The sequence below is a fragment of the Coturnix japonica genome, chromosome 11 (genome assembly GCF_054131305.1).
Source record: "Coturnix japonica strain WE chromosome 11, WE-NBRP24, whole genome shotgun sequence".
Lineage (NCBI taxonomy): Eukaryota > Metazoa > Chordata > Aves > Galliformes > Phasianidae > Coturnix > Coturnix japonica.
In genome coordinates this window covers 11,921,139-11,945,873 of record NC_140673.1, presented here as the reverse complement: position 1 = coordinate 11,945,873, position 24,735 = coordinate 11,921,139, and the positions used below count along the sequence as shown (strand labels likewise).

The window sequence follows — 24,735 nt, the reverse complement described above, 5'->3', positions numbered from 1 at the left end:
AATGGTGAGGCCCTGACACAGGCTGCCCAGAGGAGTGGAGGTGCCCAAGGCCAGGCTGGATGAGGCCTTCTGGTTGGAGGTGTCCCTGTCCTACAAAGCTTCTCTTTGGGACGCACTGCAGAGCTGGTGCTGTCAAAGTGGAATATTAAATAAAGTACCAACATATTGGGTAACATACAGGTAACAATCTCCCTTCAAGGATACATACAAAAGTTGTCTTTTTTCCACTTCTTTAAGGGTTGTGACAGTATTTGTTAAAAACACGGCATCTGCTTTTGAGAAGACAGCATCTGCTCTGTATCACCTGGAAAAATAAACCATATATGAGATGCAGCAAATACACCCCGTTGGCACAGCACTGGTTTTGCCTTCCCTGCCTCCGGGCTCTCAGAACATGAACGTCACATGAACGGGAAAAGACAAGGATACATAAAAACAGTAAAATGTTTATTTTCTTAGAAAAAAAGAGATTCAAAATGATTGTGATCACACTCCCATTCTCAGCAAAGCCAATACTGCAAGCTTAGTCCTTGATTAAGATACCTATTAAATGAAACTCTTTTCCTCTTACAAATTCCTGCTCCTGCATCACTTCCAGCATTTCAGTGATAACATGCTTTTAATGGATAATAAGTTTCTCAGCTTCTTCTCAGCAGAGAAACAAGGCCAGCCATGGCAAAAACATCCCATCTCCAAAGCTTGAAATCACCAGCATGAATAAGCACTCCGGCCGCACGCCGACTGACAGACAGCATAAGGGTGTTTCTCAGATGCTTGAATGTTCACTTATAGAAGCTGTGTAACACTACCTCATCTGATAGAAAACAGGCCAGAGGCCTTAGTAAAATCAACACCGTCTTTTGGATTAACTTTAAGGATTTGCTGCATATCTGGACACAGAGAAAGTGAAAAGTTGCAACAAGTTTTAACTAGCAGCAACAAAAATAGTTCCATATGAGTTCTTAGCAATATTCCTCATCTGTTCATTACGAAACACTGTAACTGAATGGAGCATATAATGTGGAAATGATCTTCTTTTATGTAGTGCTGTTCGCTCTAGAAGACTTCCAAAAGGTCTCAACTGGGTTGTAATCTATTTACACAGTAGTATTCCTGGTTTGTTTGGCAGAATTGGCACTATGTGACATCTTCCTCTTCTGAACAATAATCACGACCCTGCAAGGAAAACAGCCAGACATGAGGTTAATGGCTCGCTGAGATAGCAAGCAACAAATGGTACTTAAAGACCACGCGTTTCGGGTCTGTAAATGTTCAGAGCTGGGCAGAAAGCTGAAAATCAGGGAATGATGTTTGCATGACTCCTACAGCCATTTCATGACTTATTGTGAGGGCAGCACGATGCTAGAGCACGCTGCCCAGTGAGGCTGTGGATGCCCCCTCCCTGGAAGCACTCAAGGCCAAGGCTGGATGGGGCTGTGAGCAACCTGGTCTGGTGGGAGGTGTCCCTGCCTACAGCAGGGGGATGGAACGAGGAACCCAAGCAGCCCTGCAGCTGCTCCTCTATCCCCTTCACTTCTCTGCCATCACCGAGGTGGGACACAGCTCTGCTACAAAGCCCGGTGACAAAGGGCAGATTGTTTTATGGCAGCCAGGAATAATGGCAGAGTGAGGCAGCATGGCTTGGCTGCCTGCACAAGAAAACCACCAGTTTTACTCGTGCTTGGGTGATATGTTGAGCTGAGAGGACATTCTTTTTAGTTTGTTTTCAGAACAAAAGCCTTTGTCTACACCTTATTCCCTAATGGGGTTTTTATCAGTAACTACAAAGTTTATCAGCTCTCCGGGAAGAGCTGAGGAAGGAGGATGTGGCCTGTGCACAAACCCCATGAAACCTTCAGCAATTCCTCTTCTACCCAAATGCTGGCCAGTAACCAGGAGGGATGGAACCAGTCCTACATATACTGTGACTCAGCCTATAGGGACAATATATAAATATACATATATATAAATAACAATTTCTCATGATCATTTACTGCTCCACAGGCAGCATTCAGAAAAAGCAGTCATTTTTGAGATCTTCATTTGTGATGGCCATTGTCAAGATGCTAAATAAAGTATGTTTTTTTTCACATTGTGGCACTCTGCAAAAAGGTCCAGTTCATCCAGCAGAACCAAAATGCAGCTGAATGCCTTCATAGCTCAACATTCCACACTGAGCTTTACACTGGGATTTATTTCTTCCTACAAACCCTATGGATTTAATTATCATAGTTACATCAAGTTCCACGTAAGCAGTTCAGTTCTCACTCCTCTCATAAGGACACACACTGAAGCAGAGGCACTAACAGATGTCTCCCTTCAAATGCCTTCTGACATTGAATTTTGGTAGGCAGAAGCATCCTGCATTGCATTGACATTCTGACTTTTACCTTCAGGCCTTTTATGCAGAAATCAGCTCCGCAATGCCAATACATGCAGCTAGGAACAGGGCACGTGCTGGGTGCCAACAACTGATGGAATTTCTCTTAGGGAAATTCTCCAGGCCTTTGCATCAAGACTTTTTTTGACCTCTAGGACTCATAAACACTATTTATTTTCAGTTGCCAAGCCACCAGCCTGTGTCCTTTGGATTCCATGCTTGGATTAAATACATTTTATTTCAGCCAGCCCTTATTTTTGCTGAGTCCAAAATACACTTATAATTTTCTCTGTAATCCTTATCATGCTCATGATAAGTCACGTAACTCATCTGTATTAGATGATGTCAGCAGCTTGAAATGCACAGGAGCTGTCAGTCTCTTTGACTGTTTATTTCATCTTAATTGGCAGTCCCTGATCTATTCAGCAGTGTAAGAGCCACAAAGAACATCTGTGAGGATCTGAGAGTGTGATCCAAAGCGAGGAGATGGTCAGCTGCACCTCCAGTGTGGCAGCTGGTGAATGAATGGCATTACTACCCCAGAACAAACCTAGAAAACAAAACTAACCTGAATTCCAATAACTAGATACAGCCATCAGATGCTCTGGTTCTGCATTTGACATTACAGAAGGTGATGCTTTACAGGGAAAGCAGCTCAATATTTATAGGATTAGTGCATTTGTTCAGGTCCCTTGGAGAAGCGTAGGACACAGATGCTGCAGCAATGCCCACTTCTTTTCCTCCCCACAGAGCAGGGAAACCTGGATCAAAACAGGTTTTTTACTTCATAGCTCCTTACCTTTTCAATTTTTTCATCAAGCATTCTGAAGAATTCTTGTTGGCTTTCAGAGATGTGCATGCTGAAAAGCAAAGGCAGAGCATCAGTACCAAAACACACTGACCCAGCTTTAACTTTTCACCCCACGGAAAAATAAATCACTTCATGCTTTTGCCCTGCAGAAGACATTCTTGCACTTAATTCTGCATGTGTGCTAGGCCTGGGATGGTAACCAGCACCCATGCATTTAGTGAGGGGGTTTTGCATTAGTGAATAGGGCCGGACAAGACCACTTTTGGTTGTCAAACACTTGATGGTGGCACAAGACAATAAGCCCTTCCCCAAAGGGTACCTGTAATACCAAAATACAGCACGGGCAGACACAAAGGGAAAGAGTGAGGAGATGAAGGTGAGGATGTGATGCAGACAGTCCTTGGGGTGTGCCTGCTCTATTTATGCTATGGGGGTGGTAAGAGCCTCTTTCCTGGAATAATAACATTCTTTCTGCAACATGGGGGCAGAGCATCCTCTGGAACTGCAGCAGATTGCCTGGGCATGTGGGGTGCAGAGAAATGCCAGGCACTGAAGGCAGGATGGAAAGAGAGGAGAGGGAGAAGGAATGGGAGACTGACCAGTGCCAGTGATAACAGCGATGCCAGGTTGTCTGAAGGGCACATAGATCTTGGATCTTTTCCTCCAGAGATACTAGAGACAAAATGCTTGTATGGGGCAGCAAACCCTGCCATCTGTCCTCTGGGTAGGCAGGTTCCTGGCCCTGAATTGGAGACCCACTCATTCCACATATGATAATTTTTGGAAGCAGATGAAAAATTCCTATGCTTAGAAACCCCAACAGACTGCAGAATTCAATCCCCAAGTGGATAGAAACAGCTGCTGGCAAAGCCTGCTGCTCTAATGACCGAAACATAGACATTTCTCAGAAGATGGAAGAAGCACGAACACAAGCCCTGGTATGATTCTGGTGCATCCAATTGGTAAGGAGATGCAGGAATTCAGCCCCAGCAGAGACCTCATGGGACATGAAGAGAATGTACATCAGGGAGGGAGAACATCCCCACTGAAGCACAACACACACTGTACTTCATGAGTTGGAGAGAGCTCTAGAAACATGTTTTTGCCTTTGCACCATCACAGATCCAGTTTTTAAAGGCAAAATGCTCACTGATGTTGAAGGCTCACAATATACTCCACAAAAGAGCAATCCCCAGAGAAAGAGATTCTGCCTTAGTGGTGGTCAGCCCTTAAATGGGATCTAGGTGAGATGCAGTCAGGCTCCACCCCTTTCGGGAGCACAGCTGAATTATCTTCACCTGTGCTCCTGCAGCTGACTCATTGCTTGCCTCAGGTGGTCAATCAGAGGTTCAGGCTGTGTTCAACAGTTTCCCATACAATCAGGAAGCACAGTTTTGTGTTTTCAGATGTTTCGTGGCTGGCTGATGGAAAACATATTACCAAAGAGTTGGTTTAAAAGGGCAAGATGCAAAGATGAAGCCCCAAGAAGGTACAGTTCTGACCCTGCTGGGAAGGAGCAGGCTGCAGTAACAAAGCACAGCTTTGCTCTGCTGAATGGTGGTTCCACCCTCACCTCCTTGTAGTGAACTTCTTTGCAATTACATCCAAAGCGCTTTGTCTCCTTTGTTTGAAAGATGACTGAATTACACTGTCAGTTCATTAGGAAACTAGTGAAACTACATACAGTGCACTTGGTATGCGTCAAGTTTAAGTTAATAAGTGTCCTGAAGACACAGCATAAAGAACAGCATTTCTGCTAATGTTCAAATCTCAGCAGCAGAGGTTTCTCACCTCTCTGTTAAGAATCTGATATATGGCTCCACGCACTGTTATTTTCAATCCAATTAGCGATTAAAACGCAACGGTGATTTAGGCAAGAAACAAGTAACTACCATCAGTAACAGCCCTCCCATGGGAGTTAAATATTTCATGGCACATGCCATGTGGACTGATCTCAGCCAGACCAGGGACTGGATCAAGTCCCAGCTGCAAATCAGCCTTCGTTCCAAGAAACAACCTCCCTGTTTGAAATGGAAGGGGTTCTCCCAGGGGTCTGTCAGGCCCTATGTCTGCTAACCTAGGCTGAGAGCCAGCAAAAACTTCCCTGGGAACTTGGCAGCTTATTTTCAGGAACACCACTTGACTTCTAGCAATCAGGAACACCAGTACACAAATATATTGGTGTGTAAGCTGTATGAAAAACTGAGAAGTAACATGATATGGTATTCCTGTAAGGTGCATCACACACATTTAAGTCCCACATCTCAGCTGTGCAAGGGACTGGATACTGCAGGAGGCTGGTGCCAATATTGCTCTTACCTGATTTAGTTGAAGTGGGTACAGATTTAAGGCTGCTGGAACCACCAATTGGCTTAGCTAGGCCACAGATACTACTTCAATTCTGCTATTATTTGTATTAAGTGACAAAAACAAACAATGGAACTTACTTTGCTCTGGGTTGATGTACTAATCCCGGGATCTCTTTATTAGATTTAAGTCTTACATTGGAACTGACACTTTTTTCCTGGAACACACAGAAAACACAAAAGAGATACCATCAGCATTTATCAAGCAATGAAACATGAAGCGTTTCTCATCACAGCGTCACAATCCTCTGCTCACTGCCACCTGTGCAACCGAATGAGAAAAGTTCACCAGAAACAAAATAAAAGGCAACACCATTGATGCCACAGCCTTGTGAGATGCAGGGCCATTGTCCTGGGTGGGAAGCTGTAAAACATCCCCTGCAGAAGGACAAAACCCCTCCTGTCTGCATGGTGTGCTTGGGATGGCTGGTGGGAGGGAGCTGAGTCAAACTTGCAGCCTTCCTGCCAAGCAAATCCATCCCCATCAATTTGGTGACAATTAAGGAAATGCAAACCAAAGAATTAACGCTTCTGTGGGTAATTCTGATCGTTTTGTTTTGTCTTATTTAGTCTTTAGATGTCTGAATCACACAATGTGATTTTGAAGAGGGCCTCTAAATCACTGAACTTTAAAAATAGGCGGGCTGTCTAGCAGTTAATATTTTAATAAATAATTCTACAAGAGCTGTAAACATCAACTGCCTCAGCAAATTTAACACTGTTTAATGCATGCCTTCTAATCCTCCCTAACAGAAAACAGTGCCTTGCATGAAAATAGCAGTGAGGGAGAAAGAAACCTCCGACCCAAGTCACAGCAAACATCCACCTGCCCCAGACACAGCCTTCCTTGGATCCCGAATCAGGAAGCCAGAGCAGCAGAACAAGACAAAATCATTTGCTTTAAAACCATTTTATAATTGTGAGAACTGCTGGTGATAGGCAGACATTGTACTGGATGATCTTGTAGGTATTCTCCAGCCTCGGTGATCTGTTGACTCTATGATTCTAACTGGGGGTGGCTGACTTACTTACCCAGGGAGAAGGAAACAAACTTTGAGTTTACTTGACTTCAACAGTGCAAAGTTTACTCTTTCCCTCCTACTGCTTCTGATAATTAACACTCTTCCATTATTTATTACTTACAATTCTTCTACCTAATCAGAGAACGTGTCACCTCCTCCATCTGCTGTTCAGCAGGAACAAATAAAATGAGTTAGGAGGGAACTGAAAACCAACAGGGCCCCAAATTGGCTTGGGACTTCGTTTTCACTGTTATTTACAGCACTGATAGTTCATCACACTGACCAAAATAAAGGCTTGGACAGAAGCTGATATTCAAAAATAACTTCTCAGAGTATATTCAAAGGACTATTCCCCCCACACACCTCCCATTTGCTTGGAAGAGAAACTGATTCATCAGAAATGAATGATTTAGATTCTAACTTAGAGCACAGTCACACAACCTGGGAGCCATGAGACGTGCATGGTCAGCCCATCCATTTGGCACTCCTGCCCCAGGCTCACCTGGGTTGTGGAGGCATTTCTTTCAGTTCAGCCTCATTTTCTCTCTTTTTGAAGCATAAGAGTCAGTCGTTAACATTTCATAAGTTAGCACGCATTGGCAGAACTGCAAGTGTTTTTAGCATCTTAATCTGCTGCAAATACAAATTAGTATGCTAAATTCAGCCTTTAATCTAGCTCTGCTTATAAGGATTATTGGAAGGAAATACATGAAATAATGCCCCTCACCACCACGTCAAAAATAAACCCTCCAGGATGCTATACTTAGATAGCAGCATTAGGTAGCCTATGGTAAAAATGCTCATACTGGTGCATTTAACTCCCCATTATTTGGTGATTAATCATTATCAAGGTAAATCTGTCAGCAAATCCAGGTGATTTCATTTGACAGATATGTAAATTATTGTTAATTCCTCCACATAAAGGATGTGCCATTTCAGAATGTTCAGGATTTTGGGGCATTAACAGATGGTAGTGACTGCACCACCAGCTGCTATTAACACAGCAACAGCCACTACTGCCATTATAATTACATCTCCGTCAGCATTTCTCTTGATGCTTTCAAAGCTTCCTCCAGTAGCACAGGTACTTCAGGTATTTCCTTAAGGTATCTACAGAAGGATAGAGGTGAGCTGCTAAGAGCCTTGCTTCTCAGCTCCCTTCACACTCGCGGCCACGCACAGGGCTTTGTAATGTGAGGCCGAGAGCCAGATGCTCTCATAAACACCAACATATTTAATGAAGAGACTACATTTTGTTCTGTGTGTTTTTCTCCTTAATTGATGAACCTGGCCAGAAAGCAATCAATTAAAGATGCAATTCGCCATTCTGCCACCTAATGGCTGATTTTCATTAACTGGCAGTTGCATGTTGGTCTTCAGTTTTTTCTCTCTAAAGTTATGATAGTTGAAAAAATATGCAGCCAAACAGGGGAAAAGCCATAGAACAGAAGAACTGAATGCCAGCAAACTAAGCCTCTTTGTATTGACACTGTTTTAGTGTGGATGGTGCTGACGCCCAGAGCCCATCTTCCTATTGTCTGTGCCATCAGGGATGATGCTCATCACTCTTCCACAGTAAGTCCCTTGACATGCAGATTCTCTTACTGCAGCTCCAATAATGTGGGAAATGGAGGAGAGCACACACACACCTACTCAACTTTGTTCAGCAAAGTATGACTTAAAGAATCGATTACAAGGGAGCTGCTTTTTCCTTGGATTGGCTTCTTCATTGGATTGGCTTATTCACTGGGTCAGTTTGCACATTCAGCTGAAAGTAAGATGAGTCAGAGTAGTAATTTGTAGCTGCTTTTAAAATGCCTTTGAAGAAGCTAAGATCAGGGGTCATTACCAGCAGAAAACCTAATGAGTCAATTATGCTCAGGTCAGGCTGAAGGATCCCAACAAATCTGAAAAATCCATCCAAAAATGTCAAGTTGAGAAGAAAAAGAAAAGAAAAAAAGAAGTAAGAGGAAGAAAAGAGCTCCCTCTGGTGAGAGTCAAAGGATTTCTCCTGCAAGATCTAAATACAATTCATGGATGTGGCTCTGGGCAGCCTGGTCTGGTACTTGGTGACCCTGCACGTAGAAGAGGAGTTGAAACTACATGATCACTGTGGTCCTTTTCAAGCCAGGCGTATCTCCAAGCTCCTTCATGCAGATATGCTGCCAAACTTCACACTTCAAGGGGTCCCTTCCAGAAAACCAGAAATGCCATCACCTGCCAAGTGCCTCTGTTCTGCTACAGGAAGATGGCACTGCCCTGAACATCAGGGCTTCCCAGCTCCTCTGGCTTTGGTGGTTCTCCAGGATGGAAAGCAGATCAAGGGGAACACCTACAAGATTTCCAGAGGGAAAATGCCTGCAAAAATAAGTTGAGGGATGAACCCTGTACAACAGCTCTGCAAAGAGACAGAAAACTATCCCTTACCATTCTGTACAGCAGATAGCTTGGGATTGCTTCAGTGCATGAAGGATATTTGCTTAGATTGAGTGACACACAGAAATACAGCAAAGAAAACGGAGGCCTGCTCACCAACCTCCTAATACGCCAGATCTTTAATGGCTTTGGTACATCAGGGTGGTTAAAAGTTTTATCAAGCAAATGAAAAATAGATAGATCAAGTTTTGAAATAAAAACACACGACTGACAACTCACAGACTGGCTCTGGAGGAAACTTTAAGAGGATTTTAGGGCACTTAGAACAGAAAGCACAACCAACCAATCTTACTTTTGCTCTTTTGCAGGTATGTCAGTCTTCTGGCTTGTACAGCCACCCTGGCTCAAAGTTATCTTACTGCTCATTAAGCCTGTGTCATTAATTATTCTCTCCCTCTCAACAAGCTTTTTACAGAAATATAGTTATATATAGCAAATGTATATATTGCTCATGCCCTCAAATTTTTCATGCATATCTCCTGAAAGTAGTTTTCCATTGAGTGTAGTAATGTGGAAAGAGCTGGCATTAAGCATGAAACGAGGTCATGGCATGAAGACTGTAGAACATTTATGACCAGGAATAAACAACATAGAACCTTAGAAGCAATCTGGTGTGTTAAACAACCTGTTTGCATCAGGACACATATCCCCTCACCAACCCCTCACTGTGCCAACATCCTCTGCCTGGCCTCCATAAATGTTCATCAACCACTGATGAACGTTCATTACTCTTATCTCAATGTATTTTTCCCCCTTCTACAACCACAGAGAAACCTAAGGCTCAATTGCAAACACAAACCTCTTCTGTGTTTGTCGCTTGCAAGTCAGCGAGGAGGAAAAACTGAACTAATTAGAAAATATGGTGCAAATCAAGAGAAACAGATAAACCAAACATAAGCAGAATAAACAGCAGCAAGAAGTAATCCTGACAAGTGTCATGGCAGAAAAATGACAGTAGCACTACTCATCAATACAAATGTACTTGCAATGGGAAGGTTTTGAGATGCACAGCCTGCAGGGCTGGTTCTCGTGCATACAGCAACAGCATCAATACAGAAACCATCTCCATGCATCCCACTACCACACAGGCACCCCCATACCAGTTATTCCCACAATGTTTTTCCAATTCCAACAGCCTGACATCACAGGAAACCCTCTGAACATGTAGAACATTGCATGCTGCAGGCAGTGTGCTGCTGCAGAATGCCCACTGCTGGCCAACTGCATCTTCCACTTGCTGTGAGCCTGATGAAGGGAACAAAAACACAGCCACATGTGTTCCAAAACAGCAAGAATTCACTACAATAAGCTCTCATTCTCTGTCCAGTGTGAACATTTTACATTTTATGGTAGATTGCAATCATGTAAATGTCATCACTGGCGCACTCTTAAATGCCTATATTTGACCTTCTCAATGTCTGTTTTGTTTGCATCAACTTTGAAATCTATGCAGGGCACAAGATTTAAGACCCAAGAGAACAGAGCTACAGTTCTTGCTACCTGGCAAGTTTCAATGAGCACGGGTAAAACTTAGGCTTCAAAGGACTTCATAGTGTAAATACTGATAAGTTTGACGTGTACTCTGACACACAAGAAAATTATAGCTGTGAATGGAGCCTGAGTTACAGATTTGTATGATCTTCATTGCTTTGTTTTACTACTAGCACAAAGAAATACTTTTCTTTCACAAAGAACACAGCAGCCGTCTGGCTTTCTGAGATTCTAGCCCTTGGAAATAGATTTTGTATGAATTCCCCAAACAAATTTACTCGAGTGATACTGAGAATAGATATGATATACAGCAGAATGAAAGGCAATCATAGAAGGCTCAAACAGGTTATAAGCTGTTTAAATCAGTAATGGAAGCTGAGTTTTTGTGCTCTTCTCATTTTACCTGGAAGAAGAGCAGATAAGAGTCTCCTGGGTGTCAGCAAAAAGGGGCACCAACAGAGTAAACAAATTCCATCCAGGATGATTAAGAAGTAGCTTGGGATACCCACAATACTGCAGACTAGAAGAAGATATCCAAACCAATACTGGATATAAAAACTCCATTAAAAACCAATTACAGGCCCGGAAATACTGATGTCCAACAGATATTGACTGTTATACTAAATGATCTCAGTGCTTTTCTTTCCAGACTTAATGATTCTGTGACTGAATTATTGTAATACAGTAACAGAGTGACTGTGTGCCTGATAAGCCCTTTACTGTCCCATCTGATTTTAAAGTTCCCACCATCTCACTTTCTGCATTATTTCTTCCCAAGTCTCATAGGTAGGTGTGGGCACAGAGAAGACTCAAAATGAGCTCTGCCCTCTTTTGTCAGAAAGCTGTACATCTTTTCTCCAGAAAAACACCATTATGAACCTCTGCAAGCTCTGTCATCTGAAAGCTTCCCCATAGTCCCAGCCAGCACTAAAGGAAGACATCGCAAAGTATTGTCTAATTGCACCACCTGAGGGCACGTATCTTAACTACTTCAAGAATTCTTGTCTGATCCATTCTCCAAACTCCAGTCCTGTGGGTTTTCTCAACAGCCTGTCTTTAACTGTGCAACCTCCCTGAACCAGTCTGTCCTAATAATCAACTTAAATCTTTGCCCAGTGTCTTCTGGCATCTCTCTGTGGTCATGGAGGAAAGCTGATTGTCTTGTCTTTAAAGCAACCTTTTCTGTACCAAGTGACTTGCATTTTCCTTCTGTATTTGCAGGCTAAACAAATCAATTCATTCTATCTTCCATTACAGATTATGTTTCCTAAGCCTCCTATTCTTGTCACTCCCCTCTGGGCTCTTCCCCATCTGCCTACATCTTTTGTACAGAGTTCGCCTCTCATTTTGGTCACAGCATTTAAAGCCTTACTGAAGTCAGGATGTATCACGTGTATTGCCACATCAGAGAGCAAAAGAAGCTCTTGTTTTTAATGTGGCATCTCAAACCAGTGAGGTTAACCTCCCACATTCAGGGATGGAGTTTCTCCGCAGGCAGCAGCCCTGTCTGGGACTCATAAGCAAATGGACAGAAATTGCATGCAGCTCCACCATTTTTATTCATATATCACATTTAAATATCAGAAAGTCCAAGGTAAATAAATGATCCAGAAGAAATAAACTGAAGTTTTTAATGGGTACGTAAGATGGGCAGTGCACTGCTCAACATCTCTCTTAAGCCAAAGAGCAGCTAAGAGTCATCTGTCTTCCTGCCTCAACCCTTGGATTGCTAAAACCAAACCAGAACAATAATGCAGAAAAAGAATGGTCCCAACGTAAAATATCTGCACATTCCATGACTCGTGGCCCAAAAAATCTTCCTAAAATTAACAAAAATCACACGCAACCAAAAATTACATCATCTTCCATTTTTCTATTTCTAATCAAAACCAGCTTTCAAAGTCTGCAACTTGACTTCCATCCATTTCCAGAAGCCATGTTTTAACAGTTTTCTTTTCAAGCCACAAAAGTGCCAAGATAAGAAAAGTACCTCTATAGTTTAACAGGATTTTCCCATCACAAGAACGTTCAGAAAATGTTGTGCTGCCACATTACTACCAAGAGGTGCAGTACTGCCAAATGGGAAAGCTTTCTGCCTGAGTCAGAAGCACACTCCAATGTGCATTCATAGGAATGGTACTTAGAAATGGGAGAACACAAGGGTTTAGTACAAAAATACTGTCTCATTTTTCACCGCGTGTTGCAGTTTTATCAATTACTTCCCTACACTTAATTAACTCCTTGTTTCATCTTAATGTGATAATGAGAACTTTAATTCAAATCATAATACTGCATCAATGATCCTGACAGCAGAAATTGACTTTATTAAAGTCACCAAAGCCCCATAATCCCTGTGTGTTTTTGTTAGGATGAGCCAAATACAAGCATAGCAGCTGCAACAAGCCAGGAACGTGTGTATCAGAATGGCTGGGTAAGGTGAGCAGGAAAGGAAAGCTGAGAAGGAAGGTGGGGAAGCAGCCAGGCACACAACAGACCCAGCAGCCAGCCCACAGCCTGCAGCTGGTACAGGACTCCCAAAGTAACCTTCACAGAGATAGGAAGGGCATGCTGCAGATGAGGGAGCATGGGAGGCCCATTTTGTGATGTTTAAACCCCAATGAGATATATCCACTAATAAGAGCAGAAGGAACACACTCCTTTCAGCCTAAGGCTCCTCTATTCAGATCTTCCAAACGAACACTGGCAGCCACACACCACCTCAAATGTGCAGCTATAAATAAGCAGGCAGTAACGCAGCACTGTCCTATTAATGGTCTAGTAGCATTAAAGACATTCTGTTACTATGAATATGCAATGTTTTAGCATTGCCAGGGCTGGCCCCTTTGCCTCAGAGGGCCTCGCTGTGCAGCCCATAGGGATGTGCAGGTATCAAATTGGAGTGCTCCTTTGCCACAGGACTTCCATGGTCTCTCCTCCAGCCCATCCACTCATGTCCTCCTGCTCAGAGCACACCAACTGAGCTACGGGTGACTGCCCTGGCCCCCCACCCAGAGCTATTTCCCTCCTCCATTTACATCCATATCAATAGGTGTTCCATGAAAGCAAGCCCACCATATTATCAAGGCCTATCTGGGAAGACAAACAGCTGAGATGATTAGGGGGTGTTCTCTTAATCCTTAATTCCAGAGTTGACTTTAAGCCCCAAATTCCTGAAGTACTGACTAAAACATTTGAGAATGGCTGCTTATTAAGCACAAAACCAGAAAACAGCGAACAACTTCAAGACAATAATATAATAATGTAATAAATAACATGATTAAATTCTACATGCCAGTCTCTGCCTCTTGTTATATTTGGTCCTACTGTAAAAACCAGCCAAGAATTCTTCAAACCTTGCCAGAAGTAGAAATACTGACCAGAAATATTTGTTGTATCACAGCTCAGCTTCCAAAAAGTAAGATGCTGGACTTCCACAACCAGGAATACACAAGGTGCAAAGGACAGTAAGAAACTGGCTTGCTTAATATTGTTGGAATAGATCAGATCAAACGAATCCAAGTGCTCTTAATCCTGCAGGATTGTGGCATGACAAATATACTTCATTTGGAGTCACCAGGCCCCGTGAGTCAAATCAGTCTGGATGATTCAGCCACGCAACTGCTCGATGCTATTCAATTCGTATGAGGCAATGATTTCCAGTATCCAGCAATCAAGGCAGTCTTCTCCTTCAGAGAGCCAGACAGTTTTACCTTGGATTAAATTTATTGATTTTCCCACTGTGTATACAGAACAGTGCCATCAGGCAATTTCAGATGAGTTCGCTGACCACAATATTAATGGAATTTGCTAATATTATTTTTTTCAAAGCACTCATAACAAAACAACTGTGCCTTACCATTATGTGTCACCGCAGTGGGAGCCTCTGAAATAAATCCATCTCTAAGAAAAATGCATTGACAAGGACTTGTCCTTAAGAAGTTTGCCCTTTATATTCATTTACTGCAAGGGGGAGTATCTTCAAGCACAGCTGGTCCTACTCACCTCAGTGAGCCTACCTGTTACAATAAGATCTGAGAGGGGTTCTGGGAGGAATAAGCATCTCTCGGAGGCCACATGTAACTCCTCGCTGTTTCATTCAGCACTCGGACTCTCACTCATCACAGTCAAGGTAAGATACCATGTTAGCTACAAACAAAATCTGAGTTTTGATCTTGGCAGATGTGCAGATGCTCAGTTTAAAAGCCACGATGGTGGCTGTAAGATCATGATTTTCACCCATCAGACCTGCAAGCTGTAACGCTCACCCATCTAAACAGCATATTTACCAATACACAGTAAAGAAAATGCACCAAAAACTGACTCTTGATCAGAAGAATGCTTTAAAGCAAATAAAGTGTAAAAACTCAATTCTGAAATAAAGGTTAAGCAGGAGCTTAATATTAATTTAAAAGAGACAAGAAAACTCTTAGGCTCAGTTTTGACATCACCTAATGATGAAGTTCACTAGTTACATGTCTGCGCTAACTGATCAGCTTGGCTGAATTTGCTCTTTAACTAACACTGAAGTGTTGTATAACGAAGGCAGTCAGTGCCCTTCATGCCACAGCAATAAAACTCACTCCCAAAATTCACCCTTGGGCTCTCCATTATGCTTCACAATATAAGCTTCTATTTTAGAGCAAACATCCATCCCGTGGTATTAGCATTTTTAGAGAAAACCTTTACAAGTCAAGAACGTTGTAAACAGTACTTGAAACCTGCATTCCACTGATGTGAAAGCTGGAACAAGGATGCTGTTAGCAGTTTGCCTGCCCACCATTTTGCTAATGGTGCCCACTGCAGACCTTGCTTTGCAGCCCCCATTCACTCTCCCTTCCCTGCCAGCTCTCAGCCCTCTCATTAGTCTCCCAATGAGCTCAAAGCAAGAGCAGAATAACGATTTGGTATCTTCTACCCCAGTGTTAAGTTCCTCTAAACTCAATTAATCACAGGAACCTCTGGCAGCTCACAATTTGCCAGCAAGATTCACCACAGTAATAAGTGATTTCACATTCTGCTTTTGAAGACAAGCTATTAAATTCACATACTGTACTACTTTAATCAAGAATAGTTAATTAAGCTGTTCCCTTGATACAATTCTTTAATTATTCTGCACCACTCATACATCACTTTTATAGAACTCAGAGTGTGGCCATGATGCATGTTTGCAATCTGTCTTTCCAAATGAATCTGTCAGCATTTGTAAACTCAGAGCATATCCAATACATTCTGTCTCTCCAGTAGCTGAGCCAGAAGTTCAGGGAAACTGAGGACTGGATGGGGAATGACACTGGAGTATCACTTTGCAAAGGGGTTTCAGTGAAAAGCTGAATGACAAATCCTACCAGAGGTTGTCAGCCAGCACAATAGCAAGGTCTTCATTATTATTTTAGTGCTTTGTATTTGTATACCTTTTATTTCCTTAAGTTAGCTCAGCTTTATGGTCTATGTCGTTATCATAAAACCAAGCTCAATAACTGCATGTAGAAATGATCAACATACATAACCCAGCATTCATAAGAACAGGCCATAAAACCAGGGAGATCTACAGTGCCAGATTACCAAAACATTAATATATGACAAGAATCTAAAGTCTAAATTTATAACAACAATTTGCTATTGCATTATCTGAGCTCAAGAGCAGGCTAAGGCAATGCTTTTCTTGGAAAAAAGCCTTCCCATATAGCAGCCATGGGAACTAGATTTGAATCTTTTCTGTTTTAAAGCACTCATAGAAGTAGAATATGAAAACAAATGGCATCGCTATTTGGTTGTGTGACTTAATCATTAGACAAACAAACAAACACACAACCATAAAAGAAAGAGTTCTATAAAGTAAATAAGAGAACAAAATGGCACAGGGATCCCCAGCAGGGAACACTGACACTGTGCTGTGAGAACCTGCTAAATACTTATCCTAGGAAAACAGGGAGCACAGGAGACATGGAGAAGACATGGCGAAGACATGGAGAAGACATGTTCTCCCATCTGGCCTTTCATAACTGTACACCAAGCTGAACCAAGCCTTTCTTGCTTGCCCACATGCCCGCTTAAACATTTTGACTTGGGATTTTTTAACAGCCAACAAATGAGGTGGATGTAAATCAGGTATTTTCACTCTCGCACTACTTCATGGACTCTATTTATAAAGCTCTGCATCCTTCCTTCTCTATGGAAATGTCACCACGGTTATTAATAACATTCAGATTTAGAAGGTGCACAACTCAAAGCTCAGAGGCAGGAGCCTCACAGAACAATGATCTAACATGGGACCTGCTGGATCTATAGAGGCTCCATCAATCTCCTCCTACACCTGCAGACAAAAAGAGAAGCACTAAGGTCCCTCATTATTTAAATGAAGATAAGAAAATAATCCATGCCATGTTTTATTTAACTGAGCAAACAAGTGCAGCCAGAAGAACAGCTTCCAAAAGACAACCAAGCCCATATGTGAATCCACTCACTTAAGACTCCGAATGGGGTGGCAGGGCATGGGCTTTTCATGTGTTTTTCCCATTTAACATGCAGGCTTGTTTAGATAAACTCATAGATGTGTTTATTTACATATCAAGATAGAAAGGTATATTTGGGGATTTTAAGTAGAGGGAAAACCTTTTACAGTAATCATTAACTGAAAGCATACTCAACTTTAACTAAAGAAACATGTTCTAACATTGAGAAACTTTTGTAATTAATCCTCACCTTTAGATCATTTCAGAAGGAGTTACAAGCCTAATTAGCATTAGCTGAGAAATTGCTCATGTCCTGAAATTCCTAAAGCAAAGCGCCCAGCACAGACACCTGCATGCTCACTGCCCCACAGCCAGTAGGGCTCAGCCTTGGCTCACCACACTGAGCCCCAGAACACTTCTCATCATTATGGCTGGCTGCAAACACAAGCTCCCCTCTAAAGTCCATGTCTGTAACACAGATTAAGACAACAATTGCTCAAATCTCTCTCTCTTTCTCTATTTTGTTTGATTAAAAGAGCACCAGGGCTATTCTTAGAGGAGCTGCAGCTAGCAAACGCTTGGTTGGCAGCCAGCCACAGCTTGCTGCAAGGCTGAGCAATGCTGGCTCACAGCACAAGCTCAATGAAGGATCTCTGCTTGCACTGTTGTGTTCCTATTTTAAAAGGAAGATGCAGAAAACCAGCTGAATGCACGGCACGCTGTGAACACGCTGTGCTTTGGGAAGAGCTGCCACCATCTCGTTTCTACCATCATCGCCGTCACCGCGTGACTGAAGCACTGCTTTGTTGCTGAGCATTTTCAGCAGGAAGGAAATGAGTGGAAGCATTACTTCAGTGCTCCCATGCGGATGTTGATCTTCAGGAAAGCTGGGCAGGATGGAGTGGCTTACAGAGGAGCACCAAGCCCAGGAATACACAAGCTCCTAAATTTCTGCACTTAGCCAAGCTCTTATGAATAAAAACAAAAACAAGGCACGTTTTGACTTTGACTCCTGAAAACTATGAAGCAACTTCAGTGTGGCTGGTTTCAGAGTGCAGCCATTTGAAAGGATTGAGTACTTTCTATATTTAACTCAGGTTTGCTTGCTAAGGCAACAACTCTCTGTGTGCTCCCCAAGCCTAAGAAGAGATCAGGCAAACACACAACATTTTACTGGCTGTAGGATTTTCTGAGCATATCTCAAATCCTGAAAGCATCCCCTGCTGCCATACATCCCCATTATGGCAGCCCCCTCTCCATCACAGCAGCTGCCTTTTACCAAACAGCTAAATGAAGGAAGAAAAGCAAGGGAATGCAGCAACCTGGTGGCACACTCCCTCCTACACTCATCCAAATCATCCCCCACATTGCAGCCGTGCATCCTGGTACTGGGGAAGGAAGGCAGTGCATCATGCTTTCCTGTGTGGCTACATCTTTATTTTCTCCAGTGTTTGCCTTTTATTTTATCCTGCAGGATTTGGAAACTTACCCCCAAGCTGCTCTCCTGGAAGCATATGAATTTGGAGATAAAAGTGCTGGCTTAGATGCAATAGTTTGGATGGATAGAAGTTACATGGGATTGAAGGGTCTGATTTCTTTATGCTGTGTTCACAAAGCAGAACAGCCAATTCTGATTCCCAACTACTGCCTTCAGGCACTGCTGTAATACAAACTGCATTTTCTATTTAAATGCATAAAGATAAGCACAAATACAATATTATTACATTATTAAAAATCATTGGGTTTGCGTTCCCAGATCAGGCAGTTTGTTTACTTGCCTAAAGCTGCCCACCTTTGATGCTATCCCATGGCAAGATCCCACCTGAGATAAGGCAGTGAGAAGCAGCACTGACTGAAAAGGGTGAGTGCAGAGTGATTAAGGGAGATGAAAGTGCAGCACAGTGGATCCATGTTTTGATTCAAATACTTGCTCTTGCAGGAGCAAAGAGCAAATAATTTAAAGCCATAGAAGGTTTTCTGCCTGGTACGAGCAAACACATTGCTTTGGTAGGTTGCATAATAGCATAATATTACTTTGCTATCTGTGTTCATTTGTACCTGACATTATTAAGTATTCATGTATATGCTGTATCACTTTATAATGTGCCCATATGTAAACTGCATCATCCTCCCCCCACACAAGAGCCTGAATTATAAGCACATACATTTTTTCATTGATTCTTTTTTTTTCCCTATGTTTTCTTGTCAGTGAAAAAACCTTGAATCCTTGAAGGTTCTCATTCTGCCCATATTCCCCTTCTCCTGATCCGACTCTCCCCCTCTGTTGCTCAGTGCCATCCTGCCTGAAATGCAGAAACTCCCCCAGCACACGTCCCCATCTGCTTGCATCCCAGCCATGACACCAAGGGGAGTGCAGCACCATGCAGCTCACATATCGGTCATGCAAAGCCTGACCCTGCATATAAAGGCAGTTCCAGCCTCCAGCCGTCTGCCTAAAAACAGGAGCACGGGCACCAGCTCCAGCCACAGGAGGTTAGAAACATTGCACCAATGCCATCTGTCAGGCAGAGATAATAACAATGGATGTTTCTTATATACAAAAGGGAAAAGAAAAAAAAAAATCCTTTAATTTCAGTTAGTATCCTGAAAAATTCCTGAAAAAGGTACAAGGAGACCTGGATTCCCCAAGTATGATGTAAATCAGGCTGAAGAGCTAAAGCCAGCAAAAGCAAGGGAATGTGGCTGGCAAGCTTCCCAGCAACCATCTCCACACAGCCTTCCACATACCCTTCCCTTGGCTCTAGAGAAGACACCATTACACTGGGGTATTTCTGTAGCCCCAGCACTACAGCATGGGCCCACAGCAAGCCTGAACTGATCAATGCCACAATTCTTATTCCTCCAAGTACTTCTCATTCTGAGTTCTACTGCAAGCTGCTTTTCTTACTGAACAGCCCAGAGGAGTGAAAAGAGAACGTACTAAAAATAATTTAGCCTATGAATACAGTCTCACATGGATTGGATATTGGAAAATATTTGAGTTGTTTTCCTAAGAAAGGAGTCAAACTCACTGAGCTTTCAGCAGCTCCTCATGCAGAAGCCCTCCAGAGCCCAGGCCTGCCCCAGCAGCTCCATGGCCAAGGGAGATGCCCTGTTTCTTGCATGTTGCTCATGGGGATGCAGTAAATGCCACCCCAGAAAGACATCCAGCATGGACACAAGGCCTGTTCTGCACCAGACAGCTGTAAGGTGTCATTGTTTTGCTGTGTTTCAGATCAGGCTGTCACCAAACTCAGAACGCAGAGTAAGCAGTCTGTTCTCCGACAGCATGAACAAACCTCATCGTTTAGGAACTGCCCGTCCTTGCTTTCAAGTTTGAGCTCTTAATCTGTATGAAGACATCACAGCTCTATGTGAGCGAGACACATTCCTGCTACTGGGACCACCACACAGCTGTCCTTCAGGCCAGAGGATCTGAGTGAGGATGTGGGCTGAAGGTTGAAGGCAGAAGGGAAAACACAGCCAAGGAAGCACCTGTGGAGGAGACCAGCACTGCAGTGCACTGTGCCCTGCACAGCACACAACACCCCATGAGACTGACCTGGCACCTACCGACTGTGAGAAGAACCTGCCTGAATCCAACACTTCATGTCCCACCCCTCAAAAGGCAATCAACCATCTTGTCTTCAGTACAGCAAAACCAGCAGATTCAGTTTGAGTCTGAATGAGCACATCCCAGCAGTCAGCTCCCAAAACATCCTCCAGATGCAGTGCCGTATTCAAACTTACTTCTTCAAGTAAAGCTCAGAGACCCTCAAGCTCTCAAAGAGAAAGAATAACAGCTTTAAAAAAAAAGCAGAAAAAGGTTTCTAGCCCTTAAGATCACAGAAGACAGGCCAGAAACTTCCCAAACTTTATGTCTAATGTATTTAAACAACCAACTGTATAACCTGAAGCCATCTGATGCAGGCATCTCTGTGGAATCACAATACACATTGCTGGAAATTTATATCTGACCCAGCAAGAGCAAAGCATAACTTGGGCATTAGAACTCAGCTGTTTTTTTTTCCTAGCAAATACATAAGACTGTAAGTACATACTGCATTGGGACACCATTACTTTAATATGCTTACAGAGAAACATAATTATCTATTTTTTAAGCTTTCTCTACTTTAAAGTCATGTCCTGATCAAAATGTCTCATTGCACATCCCAACAGAATACTCTGTGGCTTAATTAACAGAGAGTAGAGACTGAAATACAGACTAGTCTGAAGCAATGTACCTGGAACATACTTCGTTTTAATATTGCTTCTGATTTGCTAAAAATGTTAATAGTATCAACTTACTCTCTTGATTTTCAGAAGTCAGATACTAAAAGAAAAATTAATACCTCTTCCATCGAAAATTTTTATGGGATCCAGAGGAAATTAATACTTACTGTGACCATTTCCTTTGATCTCCATTACAACATGCTCTGACCCGTAAGTTAAATGAGCTCAAACTGACACAAATTCATTAAAAGAAACCATTCTTTGAAGAATATCACTGCAAATTTAAAATGAAATAGCCAATAGGGATAAAAGCTAATTGCGTGGTGTTTAAAGTAACAGATTCCAGTAACAACGTTCTCTCCATGCACCACTAAATCCACTTCAAATGCCTTCCTTCCAAAAGGAAGCAGGCTCATGAAAACTGAAATGCAATGCTTACTTCCTTCTTTATTACCGATATCAATAGTTCAGCATTGGTCTAGAACCTGAAGGTTTACAGAAGTCCAGAGGGTGATTTGAAAATGGTAATTTCCCTGGGGAATGCAGAAGGCAAACCACGAGTACACGCTGGTCTGGATTCTACCAATGAAGACTGCAAAAACATACCCAATAAGCAACCACGTCCTCCTGCAGGATGTTCTGAGGTAACAGCTCGTCTTTGCTTGGTGCCACCCATGGCTTGCCTTGCCCCAGTGCCGCACTCAGTGGCTATGCCTGGAGGAAAGATGCTGCCTCCCTTACCCCAGCACGACCCTTGCCACCTACAGCTGAAAGGAGCTTGGCTCTATGCTCAGCATCACCGAGTTACTGATAAACAGAGTGCGATGGGAGTCCCTTCACAATGCTATTGTTGCAAAGTGGCTTAAAATAAATCATTCAGAAACTTAAAGTCTAAAATCTTGATGCTACAGTATACTTGAAGATGATGCTGATTTTTAATTTCTATAAAGCTCTTTGGCAACGTATTACAATTAATATATAGACTTCCACATTTCAAACACAGCAGTTTTAAGCCTGTCTGGAAACAATAAGCAGCAGTGGAGTTAAACCCTTTAAAATATTGAACTAATCATATTATATACAGGATAACAAAACACAGAAGCTCCAACAGGTAGTTTTGTGGCATGACAGATAAGGAAACAATTCCTCTTAGTAAAAGGTACAAAAGCATCCAAGAACTGAACTGCGATAAATATTGAGTCAACCTTCTAACACGAATTTAGATATATGATGCTCTCAGAGGTCTCTGTTCTTTTGCAAAGTCTCAAAGGAAAACTGATACTCATCAAGTTTCCAAAGCTGCATGAATACAGCACAGTGGAAAACTATCAATGCTCCAAGATGGAAACGAGGATAACTGAATGTGTTTTATGATGAATGTTAAATAGGCTGTTATGATCGTCCTTTGCATATTTAATATAATGCTGTAGAACTAAACAGTCCTTTCTAAACAAAAATAAGTAAATAAATTACATAGGTCTTTAGAAATAGTAAAAATGTGTTATTTATTTCCGCTTGTATTTTTTTTTTTAGAATAGATTTAACTTTTTAAAAGATAGATACTTGCTGACTTTTATCATTTTAGCTCTTCAAGGTAATGAAGTAGCCACAATCAGCTTTTGCTTGCATTCAAAGCTGAGTAATAAACCTCAAGTTGGTACCAACCTTTAGTTTGGATTATGGCAAACATAAACCCTTGAACTCTTTCCAGTACTGCATAAACAGCCCATACTGCCCTCAATTATAGGGAACCACATGAAGGCCAGAAAGATGCTGGAGCTTGCCTCTGGCCTTGCAGAGAGGCAGCCCTCATCCCCATCAGTCCCTGACCCCACAAACCCCCAGGCAGATCCTGCTGGTGTGCTCACCTCTTCCCTTGCACAATGACATCTCATGAACAAATTAGCCCAACATCCTTTATCTTCAACCAGGATTGGAAACATTCCAGCACCAAGTGGAAAAAAAAGCAAAAATTACCCTGTATCTGTGATACAGTGTCAGCCCTGCTTCAGTTGCTAGCCCCAATTACCCTGCAGGAGGAAGCCAAGAAGACGGTGTCCCAAGAACAGAGCTTTGTCCAGCCCCATTGTCAGCTCCACATGGGACAACACCATCTCCTCCGGCCCCATTTCAGGAGGAGATATGAGTTAGCAGCTGTGACAACAGCAAAACGTGGAATTAAGGAGAGAGGGAGGAGGGAAAAGGGCTGGCTGATTCTCCCACCACATTTCCTTGTTCCAAACATTTCTGTTGCCTGGAAATGTCTGATGAGAAGATGGGATTATGTAAGTGTTTGTCAGCTTTTCACACTTTAAGAAAACTAAAGCCTGAGTGATGGGTAGCTTAACCCATCCTCTAGGCAGTGAACTAAACACCTTTACTAAGGAGAAGTGAAACACCCTTCAAAACCCAGGAATGAGGACTTGACAGTTCCCAGGATTAAGAGCTGCATGCATATACAGTCAGTGTAATCTCCTTACAGTACGATGAGGAAGAGGAAAATAATGTCTTTTCAGTCTTCTAGAGGGTTTTTGTTTTAAAGTATATACAACCTGTCTGACCAAAGACTTTCTTGCATTATTTCCTCTTTATCCCCTAGACAAAAAAGCTCTACTAGCTCTCCAGCCCCACATTAAGTTATACTTTCCACCAAGTCCACCGCTCTCATCAAGCACCAATAATAAAGCAACAAGGCCTGTGCTATAGAAATATCTCTTGCTAAATTTCATCAGACTAACACTTAAGTGCTGCCAGAAAGCAGTCACTAATCAAAGCACAAAATGTTGGCAAATGCTGTGTCACCTCATCAGACCTACGCGTTCCTGAACTCTTCCTGGTTGCCACTCAAGAGGTATTTAACCTCCTGCCAAAGCCCTAAATGCAGCTGAAAACTTAAAACACTTTTTAAGCTGATAGGCTTTTTCCACAGGAAAACGGGAGCACAACAAAGCACCAGGTCTCTGAAATAAGCAAACATTCTCACAGTCACACTCCTCCCAGCTCAAAACAAAGGTGCTTACATTGCAGTAATGCTGAGGGCACTGCGGATGCCACTAGGAAAGGTGATGATCTCAGCAGTGCTTAGTAAAAAAAATCCCAGCACCCTACTGCAAGCTGAAGTCGTGCCATCCACCGGAGCACCAGCAATGCAACGCTGCAGGTAGCACAGGGCTAATCTGGAGAGCAAAGCAGAAATCATGTTGTGTGCTAATCAAGCACCTGCATTAGGGTATTACCCAGCAAAATAAACTGCTGCACAGTGCAAGAAGACGTGTAGCTGTTTTGTACTGCAAGCACGTGCTTCTAGAAGAGGGATGGAAGGCAACCAGACTGCCTGGAGCTTGCTCACCCCCCTCCATGCATCTTCAGCAAAAGGAAAATTCATGGTGGCTTTTTGTTCAACTTTCCACTGATGGTAAAAAGCAAATCTCGAGCTGGTGAAAACAGTTACAGGTCCACCAAAATCTGCTGTTGATGTTCCCCGTTTGGTCTTACTGATGGGGGGAGGAGAAAAAAAAGTCCTACATGAAGAAAGCTGTGAAGA

General features: G+C 42.6%; 1 protein-coding gene across 6 annotated transcripts in view; it reads right to left on the bottom strand.

Annotated features, from left to right (window-relative positions):
- Window positions 1–426: 426 nt before the first annotated feature.
- The window catches only part of C11H1orf21 (chromosome 11 C1orf21 homolog), a 70,005-nt gene continuing 45,696 nt past the window's right edge, over window positions 427–24,735 (bottom strand). For all 6 annotated transcript variants that reach the window (XM_015869834.3, XM_085511207.1, XM_085511203.1 and 3 more), the window contains 3 exons: window positions 5,639–5,715; window positions 3,180–3,240; window positions 427–1,176 (listed from right to left, as the gene is read on the bottom strand). In XM_015869834.3, coding sequence (XP_015725320.1) covers window positions 1,138–1,176; window positions 3,180–3,240; window positions 5,639–5,715 — 177 coding nt within the window. In that variant the 3' untranslated portion in view covers window positions 427–1,137. The remainder of the gene's footprint in view (window positions 1,177–3,179; window positions 3,241–5,638; window positions 5,716–24,735) is intronic.